At 43.4% G+C, this 17,336-nt stretch overlaps 1 protein-coding gene across 2 annotated transcripts in view; it reads left to right on the top strand.

The window, feature by feature from the left end:
• Positions 1-17,336, top strand: part of LOC130129813 (guanine nucleotide-binding protein G(olf) subunit alpha-like) — a 53,950-nt gene that overhangs the window by 26,409 nt on the left and 10,205 nt on the right. For both annotated transcript variants that reach the window (XM_056299471.1, XM_056299470.1), the window contains 3 exons: positions 2,269-2,366; positions 4,831-4,885; positions 17,165-17,238. In XM_056299471.1, the coding sequence (XP_056155446.1) occupies positions 2,269-2,366; positions 4,831-4,885; positions 17,165-17,238 (227 nt within the window). The remainder of the gene's footprint in view (positions 1-2,268; positions 2,367-4,830; positions 4,886-17,164; positions 17,239-17,336) is intronic.

Genomic DNA, 17,336 nt, shown 5'->3' with positions numbered 1-17,336 from the left:
CCAGATCTTAATCTGATCAAGCATCTGTGGGATGTGCTGGAAAAACAAGTCTGATCCATGGAGGCCCCACTTTGCAACTTACTGGAGTTAAAGGATCTGCTGCTAACGTCTTGGTGCCAGATACCGAGGACACCTTCAGAGGTCTCGTTGAGTCCATGCCTCGACAAGTCAGAGCTGTTCTGGCGGCACGAGGGGGGACCTACACAATATTAGGCAGGTGGTGTTAATGTTTTGGCTGATCGGTGTATGACTAAGCACACAACGCTGGGGAGTGCCTGTGTTCAGCATTAGTGTGTAGGAGCTGTGGCCACCAATTCTCATTGTCTGAGGTCTTTTCAGTGAGGAAATCTAGGATCCAATTACAAAAAGTAGTATTCAGGCCTAGAGCACAAAGTTTGGCCTCTAATTTCCTGGGAGTGATTGTATGGAAAGCAGAGTTAAAATGTAAGAGGAAAATTCTGACATATGTGTTGTTATTTTCCAGATGGGCGAGAGATAGGTGGAGGACAGTGGAGATGGCATCCTCTGTAGATCTATTGGCATGGTATGAAAACTGGAAGGGGTCCAAACCAGCCGAGCTGCAGTTTTTGATGTGTTGTAGGACTAGTCTCTCAAAACACTTCATTATGGTAGAAATTAGAGCTACTGGTTGGTAGTCATTGAGGCACGACACTGCAGTCTGTGTAGTTGATGAGTAGAACTTGAGTTTATTCATTGTTTAACTGAGAACCACAGGTGGTCTGGAGGCCAGGGGTGGTGTGAGCTCCTGAGTTGGTGCTGGTGAGTAAACTGGCGGCTGAGTTTTTACATACTGAAGTTTACTGAGGACTGTGTTAGTGGTACCGTAAGGGATGCTGTTGCAGTAATCAAACCATGGATGAGTGTTTCTGCAGCAGTAAGTGACAGTGAGGATCAGAGGACAATATTGCAGAATTGGAAGAAGGCTGTATTAGTGGTTTGATTGACATGGTTCAGGAATGAAAGGGTGGGATCGAAGATGACTCCAAGGTTGCAAACTTGGGGGGAGGGGATAACAATGGAGCCACTGATGTTCAGGGAAAAATCCTGGGGGGTGCAGGTGAGGGAGTCTGGGCCAATGACTAAAATTTCAGAGGTATAACAGTTTCTATTTAGTTGCTGAATCCTAATCTGAAGTTAAAGAGCTAGAAACCAGCTTTGAATGGGTTGAGTTCTGTCTGACTTAATGTAGTTTTTTTTTTCTTGAGTTCGAACAGCTTCGGCCTATCTACCAATATTGCTAACCCTAGCCCAGTGGAAAACTTCCTCTTCTTATATCATCCTCATGTGTTTGATACCAGCCCTGAGAAATCCCAGAGCTTCGAAAAAGGCAGTGTCTCTTTAAGATGGAGCAAAGTCATCAGGAGACATAGTTAGGAGCTTGTTTGTTGTAGTGCTCATGTTGACATGGCGTAATGAGTCCATTAGGGAATGCTAAGATGGATATGAGTTTGTGTGAGTCTCACCTGAGGTTTAATTATCCACACATCCCCTGTCTCTCAGGACAAAAGAGATACAAACAACCCCCGCTGTCCTCTTCTACTCTTCTCTCTGTCTTCCTCTCATCTCCATCCTCCTCCTCCATGGATGAAGTATTTTCCAGGTGTAAAAGCAGTGATCTTCAATCTGTCAAGAGTTGAGATATGAGTTGTAATTAAAAACTACAATGACTACAGTCTTAAGCTAAAAGAACAGAAAAAGTGTATTCATACTCAAAACTGTACATTTTTTAAAGCTACACCATGTTAGTCAAATGTGTCTCTGCGGTTTCTCATAAACATCTACTCAAAGTTAGGCCGATCATAACACCGATCATAATATTTCGCTGACCATCGTTGATATGAATTCCAGTTGATATTTGCAAATGTTTAGTTTGCTCAGAGTCGTTCATAAGGCCTACATCATGGGAACTCGTCTGTGCTGGAGGTGGAAAAACAGTTTCTGGATGAGTATTAAACTTCCATCAGGATAATAAAGACAGGATTTATTCTTCCAAAGTTCAGACTTGCCTTACTGTTTTCTATGTTGATATGAACGAGGTGAAAACATTCACCACAAACCCTAGTAGTATTTTTATTTGGTAAACTAGAAGATATTTTACCTGTTGCTGCAGCTCTACAGGGTTCAGCAGTGTTCTCAAAGAGGACAATGTTATTGTGTGTGGTGCAGTGGTCACCAGTAGTGGGAGATTTACAGTTCATGTCTATCGGACATGAAATACAGATGGCTCATGTTTGATTTTCTCTCCAGGAGTTTTTTGAGCACGCTCAGAAGCTGTGGGAGGATGAGGGCGTGAAGGCATGTTATGAACGCTCCAATGAATACCAACTCATCGACTGTGCTCAGTAGTAAGATTACATAAAGAAACAAACACACACACACACACACACACACACACACACACACACACACACACACACACACACACACACACACACACACACACATTCCTTTTATCTTCAGTCTTTCAGTCAATCGTACTCAGAGGGACTGACAGTTTAAGTCCCAGGGGACCAATCAGAATGCTCTACCAACCTTCATGGCTTATCAGAGCTCAAGGGAGTAGGTCTGAGGGGAGGGACAGACAACGCTGATTGGTTGACAGAGATGTTGATATCAGAGGGAGATAGTAGGTGTTTCCAGTTTAGATGCCTGGAAACGACGCTGTTACTAAATAAGTTACTGATAGAGGTATTCACCCTGTGGGAATATTACAGGGTATTTATCAATTTATGCACAGGAAGATATACATAAACATATACGGGAAGAAAAACAGGAAGATATGAAGGAAGATATACACGAACTTTTGACGAATGTGCAGATGGCTGAACAGACCAGTCTGAGCCCAGAATTCTCTGTGGCACACTGGACATGTCTGGAAGGATGTAGAGCCATAAGTCCTTCCTTGGCAGTTTTGCGCTGCTGCCTCTTCAACAAGGCAGATGAGCTTCTCCTGCTCTCACAGAGGACTGCACCTTCCTGGACTTTAATTCTCCAGGCAGGTCGGCCCTGCGATAGGGGTTCCCAGCTTCTCAGGTCAAATCCAGTGCTCTTCAAGGGGGCTTTCAATGTATCCTTGTGGTGCTTTTTGGAGCAACCTTGCACTCGCTTGCAATTTTTCAGGCCTCCAAAAAAGACTTGTTATGGCAATCTCATACAGGGCATTCTGGTCACATGACCAGTCCATCTGAGCTGTGCCTTCACAAGCAGGGGGTAGACTGTCCAGACTTCACATCCATACAGAAGAGTGGGTAATATGACAGCCTGGTAGACCTTCAGTTTTGTCTCCTGTTTGATGCCAGTCCTTTCCCATACTGAGTCACGCAGACATCCAAAGACTGCACTGACCGTGACAATCCTGATGATAACTTAACCATCTATGTGCACAGCACTGAGACAGAGTACTTCCAAAGTAAGTAAACTTGTCAACGGCTGTAAGCTTTTGGTCGTTCACAAAGATAGAGAGCTCAGTGTAGGGTTTCCCAGGAGCAGGTTGGTACAGAACTTTACTCTTCTTTGTGCTGATTGTTAGGCCAAAGTGGTTGCAAACTGAGAAGTGGTCCATAATGGCCAGCAGTTCATTTGAGCAAGCCACCAGAGCCCAATCATCAGCAAACAAGAGTTCTCGAACAGTGACTTCCTCAACTTTGGTTTTGGCTTGCACCCTCCGCAGAGTGAATAGCCCACTGTCAAACTGTAAATAATGCTAATCCCAGTGTTGTTGTTCTGGAATGAGTCATGCAGCATAGTAGAAAACACTATGCTGAAGAGCATACATCATCATCGGTGGTCACTCAGGGTCAAGTATGACCGCCCTCCTTCTGGGACCTCAGGTGGGTGGAGAGGCTGATCCTAGAGCCGCATAATGGCAGGATGCCTGTGTGTGACAGCTTTTTACGTGGAGTGGCTGATACGCCTGCAGCCAGGCAGGGGGTGGCCAGAATCCAATGGCATGGAGAACCAAGATGATTGGAGACCACCCTCTGTTGCAGCCTTCATCCACCTTCACTGGCATTGTGACCTGGAGACAGCTTCTGCCAGTTCCATCATTGAGGTCTTTGTTGGATCGCGCTTCATCTGGAACATCCCCGTTGACCAATCTGCCTTAGGTGACCCTAGAAGGAGCCAAGCTCTGGACACCATAGCTCTTGGGATCATTGGTACATGCAAGCCTCTCCACCACAGCAAGGTGGTGACCCAGGAGAAGAAAGAGCATACAATACATACAGCATACATATACAGGAACCCAAAGGAGTTGAATCAAGTGCAACTGGACTCGGTACACAAAAGAGCCACGGATATCTATGGCTCTGTTAGCGACGGGCGTTGGTAAACATCGGATCACAAAGAGCCACGCATATCTATAGCTCTGACAACAACTCCTAGAGGATAAATTCTGAGTTTCATCACCAGCCAGTCAGACTAGCTTGGTCTAGTCAGAAAGGCACGAACTGAGGAAGCCTCTTGGATGAGAGGTGAAACGTCTTCACGGATATATACCAAGTCCGGTTGCACTTGATTCAACTCCTTTGGAGAACCATGACCTGGATGAATGAGAACATTCACAGACATATACAGGAACACAAACAGAAAAACATACAGGAATACAAACAAGTTATGTGTGTACATATGAATTTGATGTGATCCTTTAGAAACTCTCCTCCAGTTTCCACATATGCGTGCGTGCACGCACACACACGCACACACATTCAAACACTGATCAAAATTAGAATTATTTTTCTTAATGTTTGTGTGTGTGTGTGTGTGTGTGTGTGTGTGTGTGTGTGTGTGTGTGTGTGTGTATGAGTTCAGCTTTTTAGAAAGGTTAGAATCAGTTAGACGGAATGACTACACTCCTTCCGACCAGGTAAGTGAATTGATGCCTACTTAACACTAACTAACTTACCAGCTAACTGTGCCCAGTTCAATTAAACATCGTCTTTATCCCAACAAGCAGATTACTGGTATAATTATTTAGTATGAACTGTGATGAAGAATTCTCAAAATAGCATTGCTGGATACTGTTTTGAGAATTCAACACAATTCATACTAAATTTCGTCTTTGATTCCTTCCATTACCAGCAAATTTAAGACAATAACTAACCCATGAATATCCTGCAGACTGCAGCAGTGTGTGGTGTGGATGGTGGTGTCTGGTAGGACCTCACCAGGAAAAATGACAGGGTGTATAGTGTTTTCATCTTCATCATAGCAGCCAGATGAGGAAGAAAAAGGCAGGTATGGTTAAGTTTGAAGAAGCAGTGAAGGTGTTGTGTCTAACCAGCAGATACGTATGACAGAACAAGCTGGTAGAAGACCTGTACCAACACATAGTACTACATCAATAAGTACAACTCGGGTTCCAGCAAGTTTTCTGGTGTGTTTGTGACAACAGCACTGCTGACTCTTAGTGATCTGGAATGGAGCTCAAACAACACTCACCTTACTACGGAGCCCGGGAAGGGACCTGGGGGAAAAAAATCGAAAATTGAGAAGTAAAAAAGAAAAAGAGAAAAAGAGGTACTTTTGCGAGATCTCACAAAGTCATTTCATTTTCTGATCATCTGGCCATGTGGGAATTGGATAAAAGGAAGAGGATCTGCTACATTTCCTGTGGTCAAGAGAGGTCCCAAAGGAGGACACCATGCACATGCAAAGCGACAAGGTGGGCAGAAAACTCATTGTAGAAGTCAAGTTTATAACACATGGCGTATTATTTCATTTCCACATTGTCCACATTGAATAACAGCAATGAATTGTCCAGCAATTGCAGACATTGATACAAGCACATAATTTGTAATTACAAATAAATCATGACAATAATAAATCATGACAATAGACAACCCCCCCCCCATTGGACCGTTACAATAGACAAATACCCCCCCCATTGGACCGTTAGCGATCACGTTTTTGAAATTTTCATATGTTGCACATCATGACGAGGCAGTAGATGGTATGTACTTCCTCGAGTAGCTTTATTGACAGCTGATCATTGTGTTACGTTCCCCGTTAAAGGTCCAGGGGATGAGGGGAAGTAACAAAGAAAATAAAAGTATCCCGGAGGAATAAGAAAGGTGGGAGGTGGAACCAGGTGTAAAAACAGATTTATTAACAAAAAGACCCTTTAGTCAAACTATAAAATAAACAGGCAACTAAAGATGCTGGCTTTTAACTAACCAGGCTTTAACAAAAGCTCAGATCAAAACAAACCGAAACAAGAACACTAATAAGCTTCACCCTCCTTCTCAAGGAGTCTAGACACAAGAGCTTGCTCTTTGGTTGGCAACAATGGCCCACTGGCCGTCTCTCTCCACACACTGCTACCAACAATGGCCCACTGGCACTGTTGGGTGTCCTTCTCCAAGTTATATACCCAGCTGATGAGGAATTGGGGTCACCTGGGCTCAATCAGCAGCTCCACAGGAGGCGGGGCATCACCTGGAGAGGGAAAACTACAGACACACGGCACTAGGGCCGTAACACCCCCTCCCATAAGTACAAACCCTAGGTTTGTATATATGAGAGGGTAATCACATACACAACACACGGCATTGGGGCCGTAACACACCCTCTCATAAATACAAACCCTAGGTTTGTCTACAAGAGGGTAACTGCAACACATGGTACTGGGGCCATAACACCCCCTCCCATAAATACAAACCCTAGGTCTGTCTACAAGAGGGTAATCGCATACACAACACACGGCACTGGGGCCGTAACACCCCCTCCCATAAATACAAACCCTAGGTTGGCATTCAAGAGGGTAATCCTCTTCACTCCCTTGGAAGTTGGCTTCATTCTTCTCCCCGAGCTGCTGCATCAGTCTGATGTTTTTCTCCTGCATGTCCTCAAATGCCTGTCACATCCATCTCCCTGAGCAAGGCATCCTCCTGTTGTTTCGCTATTGAAAGCTTCTTGTTGAGGATGTCGACCTGCTCCTTTACAGAGCGAATCTTCCTCAGGGCCTCTTCGTCAGCCATCTTCTTGCCTTCTCTTCGCTCCCTCTCTTCCAGGTCCTTCAGCCTCAGCTCCTCTGCCTCGGTCTTCTCAGCCGCCATGAGCTGGACTTTGTCCCTCTGCTCCTTGGGTGCTGAGCGGTACATATCAAGCAGCAGCTTCATCTCCCGCTGAGACTTCTGGGCTTCTTTGAGTTCTACACGGACAAACCTCAGCTGCTCCATAGCTTTCCTCCTTTGACTCGCCAGCTCCAAACAAAGCTCTTCCGCCTCAGCCCGCATTGCATGGCACTGGCGTGTGAGGTCAGCGATGGCAGACTCGAGGTGTGCAATTCTCACCTCCTGCTTCCTCGGCTGGTTTAGGTCCTCCCCATTCCCTTTCACCTGGGACACGGCCGCCCGCCGACTGCGGTTCTGCCGCTTACATTTTAAGGCCTCACAATGGGCAACCAAATGTCCAGGCATATGGCAGAAAAAACACCGTTTCTCCACTTTAGGTTTTGGAGGGGTACCAACACGTGAAGCTTGAGTAACTGGCAAGTTAGCATTTCGTGAGTCGTCGCTACAGGGGAAGGAAATATTACGCAGTACAAAGATGTTTTTATGTGGGAGCGCGAATTCATCCGCCAACACCGCAGCCTGCTGCGTGGACACTTTATGCTCATACTGCACCTCTAGCTGTCGCATTTTAATAGCCGTCTCTGCCTCCAATTTCTCCAATTCCAACTCCCTGCGAAGCTGGAAATCTCTCTCCCTTTCCCTTTCCTCCTTTTCCAACTGGAGGCAAGCAAAACGGACTTTTAACTGCGCAGCCAGCTTAGAACCAGGAGTAGACACACGTGACTCAAAAGTAGCCATAGCTAAGAAAACAAACACAGGCTGAATGTTAATTAGCCTCCGCTATAGTCACTCAACGTCACACTTTCAAAAAGGTCACATCCACCAGTGGCAAATTAAGGCAAGCTGAAAATAGAGGTATGGTTAGCCTTAAAAACAAACTTCCCCCTTCCTACCTGGTTGAAACTTCACCTATCTGTCTTCTCGGAGCGTGCCGGGCTCGGGGCGGCTTTAAAGGCTGAACTTGGGCGGCCTGAGCCTCGAAAAGCCTACCCCCGCCAGGGAGCGTTGTCCCCACCCAGGATTACTCCTAAAACAAGAAAGGCAAAATAACAATTGAGTGTCCGATGGAAGGACTGGACACAGTCCAGCTGGACACTCCCCTATTCTAACCAGGGAAGCTGTCTGAAACGCCAAACGAATTTACAATATTCACCGTAGCCGCCACTGGAGACAAGCTGAACACAGCAACAATTAACACACAACAGGAATCCACCTCCTTACTGTCTTATTCAAAGAAAATTATCCCGGACGAGCCCTCAATTGTTACGTTCCCCATTAAAGGTCCAGGGGATGAGGGGAAGTAACAAAGAAAATAAAAGTATCCCGGGGGAATAAGAAAGGTGGGAGGTGGAACCAGGTGTAAAAACAGATTTATTAACAAAAAGACCCTTTAGTCAAACTATAAAATAAACAGGCAACTAAAGATGTTGGCTCTTAACTAACCAAGCTTTAACAAAAGCTCAGATCAAAACAAACCGAAACAAGAACACTAATAAGCTTCACCCTCCTTCTCAAAGAGTCTAGACACAAGAGCTTGCTCTTTGGTTGGCAACAATGGCCCACTGGCCATCTCTCTCCACACACTGCTACCAACAATGGCCCACTGACACTGTTGGGTGTCCTTCTCCAAGTTATATACCCAGCTGATGAGGAATTGGGGTCAACTGGGCTCAATCAGCAGCTCCACAGGAGGCGGGGCATCACCTGGAGAGGGAAAACTACAGACACACGGCACTAGGGCCGTAACAATTGCTTATAGCATGAAACAGGCTTGTACTGCCTCATAGAGAATTTACTTGACCCACTGGATTATAGATAAGAAATTTGTATTTGGTAGATTATTTCTTTGTTGTAAAAATGCTTCTTGGCAATAAATCTTATACCATTGGGAAGCCTGTTTATTTCCCTTTTAAATGGCGCCACATTTGTAAGGAACATGCATTTATGGGATGAGCAGCAGAGCTGAGTATGTGGGTTGTGCCCACGAAAAATTTGCCAAATCTTCTCTGCCAATGCCAAACAGCTTATTTTGCTGTTGCTATTGACTCTTGTTTTGAGCTTCTGCTACCCCAGGTGCTGACAATCAGCTGCCTGATAGAAGATTTATTGCCAAGAAGCATTGTTACAACAAAGAAATCATCTACCAAACACACATTTCCTTACTTTTTGTGCTATATATATATATATATATATATATATATATAACTTTGTTGAAAGAAACACTCAATGGTAGGGAAAGTGCTCAACAAATAAGGAGCAAAAATAATCCAGGGAGTCAAGTAAATCCTGTATGAGACAGTACAAGCCTGTTTCAGGCCATAAACAATCATCAGCTGGATATATCCCCTGATAGGATGTCCAGATAGCTGTCCTCGCCTTCTGTCAACAAAGTGCATCACTGATAAAGAGACTTACACAAAAATTAAGAGATAAAACAGGAACACAGAAAATGAGGTGAAAGACAAAAGCAGCACTGTGTGGAACATCAGGTATGTTCCACAAGCCAGGCGAGTCGATGTCAAGAAAAGGAAGTAATGCAGGAGAAAAGACTTCCAGCAAGATTGAAATTGAATGGCATCATTTTTGCATTCATGAATACTCTCAAGTGAGGACCAAAAATGGCAGAGGAACAAGACATGCAACGGTGGGAAAAACTAACTGTTGCTCAGATTATGGAAATATGAAAAAAAAAATTCCAGATGGGCATTTAACAAAAGGGCAAGCTGAACCCTTTACATTTGATGCCTGTGATTTTAAAAGAAACCAGATTCCTTTAGATGACACTGTTGGCAGACTTTATGAACAAACCAAATTGAAGGTGCTTAGGTTTTACATCTGCGCAAAAGAAGAAGCACCTTCAACAGACCAACTGTCATCTGAAGCAGATGAGTGTTGTGAAGATGCCTTATCTTGGGTTTGATCTTATCTTAGTTTTTATCTTACCTTAGGTTTTATCTTATCATGGGTTTTATCTTATCTTAGTTTTTATCTTACCTTAGGTTTTATCTTATCGTGGGTTTTATCTTATCTTAGTTTTTATCTTACCTTAGGTTTTATCTTATCAGGTTTTATCTTATCTTAGGTTTTGTCTTATCGTGGGTTTTATCTTATCTTAGGTTTTGTCTAATCTTGGGTTTATCTTAGGTTTTATCTTATCTTGGGTTTTATCTTATCTTAGGTTTTATCTTATCGGGTTTTATTTTATCTTTTATCTTATCTTGGGTTTGATCTTATCGGGTTTTATCTTATCTTAGGTTTTGTCTTATCTTGGGTTTTATCTTATCGGGTTTTATCTTATCTTAGTTTTTATCTTATCTTGGGTTTGATCTTATCTTAGTTTTTATCTTACCTTAGGTTTTATCTTATCGTGGGTTTTATCTTATCAGGTTTTATCTTATCTTAGGTTTTGTCTTATCATGGGTTTTATCTTATCTTAGGTTTTGTCTAATCTTGGGTTTATCTTAGGTTTTATCTTATCTTGGGTTTTATCTTATCTTAGGTTTTATCTTAGGTTTTATCTTATCGGGTTTTATTTTATCTTTTATCTTATCTTGGGTTTGATCTTAGCTTGGGTTTTATCTTATCCTGGGTTTTATCTTATCTTGGGTTTGATCTTATTGGGTTTTATCTTGGGTTTTATCTTTTCTTAGGTTTTATCTTATCAAGGGTTTTATCTTGTCTTAGGTTTTATCTTGTCTTAGGTTTTATCTGTTAGCGGCCCTGAGGGAGCAGATTCACAGCTGATTAAACATGGATCTCACATTGATGCAGATGATTCGATTACAGATGTGCTGGAGCACAGACCTTCATCTGACAGTGACACTAGGAAAAGTATTTGTAACAAATAAAGTAATGATAATGACAGGGACAGGTGGAAAAAGATGGGGCTTGAAAATTAACACAGGCCTTTCGGTTCCAAAATCGCCCTTCAACACTGTAGGGCAGCCCCCTAAACGCTGCACTGCTTCTATGTAATACCTTACGATTAACTTGGGGTCACTACTTGTTGTGTAGGCATTAAACCAGATTATCTTTCTTGAAAACCATCAATACTTACATTGACACAATTGCCATATGGCTTCAGTTTATTAATTGAGTCCAGGTGCCAGATGAATTTTGGCCCTTTTGAGAAATAGCTGTCATCTGAGACATTTTACTTGCATTAATGACACTCCTCTGGTATCTAGCTCCTTCAACACCAAGTGCACATCCTCTTTCCGCACACGTAGCCCATGTTCTCTGCCTTTAGCAATACATCCACCGGTACCTGTGAAGCTGTCCAGTGTACTGCAGTTGGTTGCTAGTGAAGTCCGCCAGGTCAGAGCATACTTTGCGAAAAGAGGGTCCCCTTGTGCTAAGTATGCTCTTCAGATGTCTCTCACTTATATGATCTCATAAAAGTTTCTCGAGCTCTAGCAAAAGTACATCTTTTTTTTTTTCAACCTTTGATTTTTTTTCCTTCCATGTCCCTTCCCGGGCTCCTACCTTACCAACACCTAAATAGGACACACAGTGGTACAATGTCTTTATGCATCCTCAGTAATCCAGGTAAGGAAATCACAGAAAGTTGTATCAGTTCATCTGGACATGTTTATTGAGAGAAACATTTCATCATCATCTAAGTGACCTCTTCAGTCTCACCTTACTGCAGGTGTCCCAACCCTTATAAACAATACTGTGGCATAATGACCAAAGACAACGATCAGTTTCATAAGAAAATTACCATCACCATTCACTAGAGTTACAATGGTCATGTGTACTATTCACTGAGGATCGGGGAATAGTTGCAATCACAGCATTGTAAGATGGCGACAGATGTACTCGTAGGTCCTCCTGCTTGGTTCAGGGATGGTCATTCCCTCTTCACATAGATGAACTCTAACTCCTCGTTCAAACCAACGTTCCTCCCTATCAAGGATGTGCACACCCTCATCCTTGAAAGAGTGGCCACTGGCCTGTAGATGGTGTAGACTGTAGAGTCCTGGCCTGTAGATGGTGTAGACTGTGGAGTCCTGGCCTGTAGATGATGTAGACTGTGGAGTCCTGGCCTGTAGATGGTGTAGACTGTGGAGTCCTGGCCTGACGTGTTAGCTCTTCTATGCTGTGCCATCCTCTTGGCCAGCATCTGTTTGGTTTCTCCGATGTATAAGTCACGGCAATCCTCCCAACACTTAACACCGTAAACTGTATTGCTCTGTTTGATCTGATCCTTAGGATTGACCAACTTCTGGTGCAGTGTGTTGTGGAGTTTGAAAGCAACTGAGACGTGGTGTTTGGAAAGTATGCATCTCAACTGTCCCAGCACTCCCACCACATACGGAATCACCACTGTTTATGCTTAGACAGCTGTTGTCCTTCCCCTCTCTTTGATTGGCTGGTGCACTGTTTGGGCATCTTCCTGGCTTTGACAAATGCCCAGTTAGGAAAACCACACTTAACAAGGGCCTGTTTAATGTGGGGTTTCTCCCCTTCCCCGGCTGCTGTGTCAGTGGGGACATTGTCAGCTCGGTGGTCCAGCATCTTGATGACTCCTAGTTTGTGCTCCAGTGGACGATTAGAGTCAAACCTTAAGTACTGATCAGTATGTGTTGGTTTACGGTAAACATCAACAATCAAATGTCCCCCCCATCACCAGTTGCAATTTCACAGTGTAAGAAGGCTAACCTGTCATGTTCCACATCCTCCCTGGTGAACTTGATGTGGTGTCCACAGAGTTAATGTGGTATGTCCTGAGATTTAACTTTCATTATCATCATCGGTGGTCACTTGGGGTCGAGTTTGACCGTCCTCCCTCTGGGTCCTCAGAGGGAGGAGGCCGATCCTGGAGGCCGATTCTGGAGCCACATAATGAGAGGACACCTGCGCGTGACAGCTTTTTACGTGGAGTGGCTGATGTGCCTGCAGCCACCACACCGTCCTTGGCAGGCGGTGGCCAGAGTCTGATGGCATGGAGAACCAAGACGATTGGGAACCGCCCTCTGTTGAAGCCTTCACCCGCCCTCACTGGCATTGTGGCCTGAAGACATCTTCTGCCAGATCCACCATTGAGGTGTTTGTTGGACTGTGCTTCATCTGGAACCTCTCCTTTGACCAATCTGCCTTGGGTGACCCTACCAGGAGCCAAGCTCTGGATGGCATAGGTCTTGGGATCATTGGTACACGCAAGCTTCTACACCATGGCAAAGTGGCAATCCAGGGGAAGAAATTTAACTTTAACCCAGGTGTCATCCACAAATCTGAACCAATGGTTAGGTGGTGTCCCTGCATAGGACACCAGAGCCCTCGTTTCTAATTCCTCCCTAAACAAGTTGGCCACTACAGGTGAAACTGGGGAACCCATAGTACACCCATGTGCCTGTATTTTGCTATTCTGTATTAATATGCCTATTCTGCCTGTAGTACTGCCCCCTGTATGTGAAGTACATGGACTAAAGACACAGTTTCAGGAACAGACACACTTGGTCAGTGTTGGAGGTGGTCTTATTACTAAGGGTGGTGTCGTCTTGTAATATGGACTACCTCCACTGCTTCATCAACAGGGACACACGTGAAGAGAGGCTTAACATCATAAGAGACCATTGTTTCATCCTCTCCACGATGATGTCCCTCACCTTATCCACAACATCTACAGTGTTCTGAATGTGATGTTCTTTACTGCCTACCAACGGGTTAAGAATACACAGACGCTTGGAGATGTTATAATGGTGAGGACAATTTGCATATGAAACTGATTGTTGTTGGTTTTTATGCCACTGTATTATTTATAAAGGTGGGGATACCTGCAGTCAGGTGAGACTGAAGAGGTCACTTAGATGATGATGAAATGCTTCCGTCAATAAACGTTGTGTCCAGATGAACTGATTCACCTTTCCGTGGCACTGGTATAATAAAACCACAAGATTCAGGGCTGGAGCCTTAAATAAATAGTAGTTCTCATTTATCAAATAGCTAGTGGTTTTTATTATTTAGTGTCATTGAGTAAGTGGTATTCATTACTATGGAGTAACCGACAGTAAAAAATATACTCTAGTGAAAGTTAATATTTAACAAGTAGTGTACACTTAGTTGTAGTCATTTTTATATTAATTCTACTCAATCATATCTAGAATAGCTATTAGTTATTTATTAATAATTTAACTAGCAGTAATAAAGAAACATTCATTATTTTTAACAGTAGCACTAAATTTGTAAAGATAGTCAGTATTTAGCAGTAATAATCACGAACGTTGATTGGTACACTGATAGTTTATAGTAAGAATAGTCTTACCTTTGCATTATTGCATTATTCATTAGCCAGCCGTGATGAGTATCAAGCAGTGTGTATGTATATAGATTTAAATATATATATATATATATATATATATATATATATATATATATATACACTACCGTTCAAAAGTTTGGGATCACCCAAACAATTTTGTGTTTTCCATGAAAAGTCACACTTATTCACCACCATATGTTGTGAAATGAATCGAAAATAGAGTCAAGACATTGACAAGGTTAGAAATAATGATTTGTATTTGAAATAAGATTTTTTTTACATCAAACTTTGCTTTTGTCAAAGAATCCTCCATTTGCAGCAATTACAGCATTGCAGACCTTTGGCATTCTAGCTGTTAATTTGTTGAGGTAATCTGGAGAAATTGCACCCCACGCTTCCAGAAGCAGCTCCCACAAGTTGGATTGGTTGGATGGGCACTTCTTGCGTACCATACGGTCAAGCTGCTCCCACAACAGCTCAATGGGGTTCAGATCTGGTGACTGCGCTGGCCACTCCATTACCGATAGAATACCAGCTGCCTGCTTCTGCTCTAAATAGTTCTTGCACAATTTGGAGGTGTGTTTAGGGTCATTGTCCTGTTGTAGGATGAAATTGGCTCCAATCAAGCGCTGTCCACTGGGTATGGCATGGCGTTGCAAAATGGAGTGATAGCCTTCCTTATTCATAATCCCTTTTACCCTGTACAAATCTCCCACCTTACCAGCACCAAAGCAACCCCAGACCATCACATTACCTCCACCATGCTTAACAGATGGCATCAGGCATTCTTCCAGCATCTTTTCATTTGTTCTGCGTCTCACAAACGTTCTTCTTTGTGATCCAAACACCTCAAACTTGGATTCATCCGTCCACAACACTTTTTTCCAGTCTTCCTCTGTCCAATGTCTGTGTTCTTTTGCCCATCTTAATCTTTTTCTTTTATTGGTCAGTCTCAGATATGGCTTTTTCTTTGCCACTCTGCCCTGAAGCCCAGAATCCCGCAGCCGCCTCTTCACTGTAGATGTTGACACTGGTGTTTTGCGGGTACTATTTAATGAAGATGCCAGTTGGGGACCTGTGAGGCGTCTGTTTCTCAAACTAGAGACTCTAATGTACTTATCTTCTTGCTCAGTTGTGCAACGCGGCCTCCCACTTCTTTTTCTACTCTGGTTAGAGCCTGTTTGTGCTGTCCTCTGAAGGGAGTAGTACACACCGGTGTAGGAAATCTTCAATTTCTTAGCAATTTCTCGCATGGAATAGCCTTCATTTCTAAGAACAAGAATAGACTGTCGAGTTTCAGATGAAAGTTCTCTTTTTCTGGCCATTTTGAGCGTTTAATTGACCCCACAAATGTGATGCTCCAGAAACTCAATCTGCTCAAAGGAAGGTTAGTTTTGTAGCTTCTGTACCGAGCTAAACTGTTTTCAGATGTGTGAACATGATTGCACAAGGGTTTTCTAATCATCAATTAGCCTTCTGAGCCAATGAGCAAACACATTGTACCATTAGAACACTGGAGTGATAGTTGCTTGAAATGGGCCTCTATACACCTATGTAGATATTGCACCAAAAACCAGACATTTGCAGCTAGAATAGTCATTTACCACATTAGCAATGTATAGAGTGTATTTCTTTAAAGTTAAGACTAGTTTAAAGTTATCTTCATTGAACAGTACAGTGCTTTTCCTTCAAAAATATGGACATTTCAATGTGATCCCAAACTTTTGAACGGTAGTGTATATATATATATATATATATATATATATATATATATATATATACATATTTCTGCCATTTAACAACTTTGAGCTATATCTATATCTTTGCTCCTGAATTGTTGACCTTTGTTGCAATGCAACATCCTGTGGACGTGTGTGTATATATGTATACATATATACATACATATATATATATATATGTGTGTGTGTGTGTGTGTGTGTGTATACACATACACATACATACATACATACATACATACATACATACATACATATATATATATACACACACACACATATATATATATATACACATATATATATATACATATACAGGCGCACACTCAGATAACAGACTCAGGTAGCAGAAGAAGATACCTGCCCAGAGATGGTTTTTAAAGTGGCATAGGGGGTGCGCTTCTCCCAACACCACTGACTTGATTGTAGAGGAGATGGTTCCGATGGCAAGGGGGATCCCTAGATGACCGGCACCTCCTCACAACTGCAGGGGGCTGCCAGAAATCCAGTTTTTCAGAAACCGCCTCGAAGCGTGCCGCCACAGCTTGCTTTTCTGTTGGGGTAAGCTCCCTTAGGCTTATGTCTTCCCAGACTCACCCACAAGGCAGCGGGGCAGTGGTTGATAGGTGCCAGGGCATGTCCACCAGGGTGGGCCTGCACACCATATCTCTGGGGCCCACTGCTGCTCCGAGATCCCCTGCCAAGTTAGCCTGGGGCCGCAAGACCCCAGTTACCATGTGTGGCTGTGGGGAGGCTTTGCAGGAGTCTTGGTGCAGGAGAGGCTATGTACTGGCAAGGGAAGGCTTACACGCTAGGATGCTCTGCTATTCACAACAAAGGCTAGCCAGCGGCAGCAAGCTAAGGTCAGGAGGGACGCAAGCAGGTTGGAAGAACACATGCACCTTCCCTCCAACTACACACTGCTGCACTAGGCGCATCACAACACCCTGTGGGCTGCCCACACACACACACACACACACACACACACACACACATGAAGGTTAAAGTCCTGTTGTGAACTCCTACTTTCATACTTTCCAAATGAATTTCCTCTCGTCTCTTTTCTGTAGGATTTGCTGCGTTGCAGAGTTTTGACTTCAGGGATTTTTGAGACCAGGTTTCAGGTTGACAAGGTCAACTTCCAGTAAGTCTTATGCCGGGACTTGGACCAACAGTCTCTGCTGTTTCAACTCAGTCTGGAGCTGCTTGGAGAAAATATAAAACTGAATATTTGTCGGTGTG

Source organism: Lampris incognitus, chromosome 19 (assembly GCF_029633865.1).
Source record: "Lampris incognitus isolate fLamInc1 chromosome 19, fLamInc1.hap2, whole genome shotgun sequence".
NCBI lineage: Eukaryota > Metazoa > Chordata > Actinopteri > Lampriformes > Lampridae > Lampris > Lampris incognitus.
This window is presented reverse-complemented; position numbering and strand designations above follow the sequence as displayed.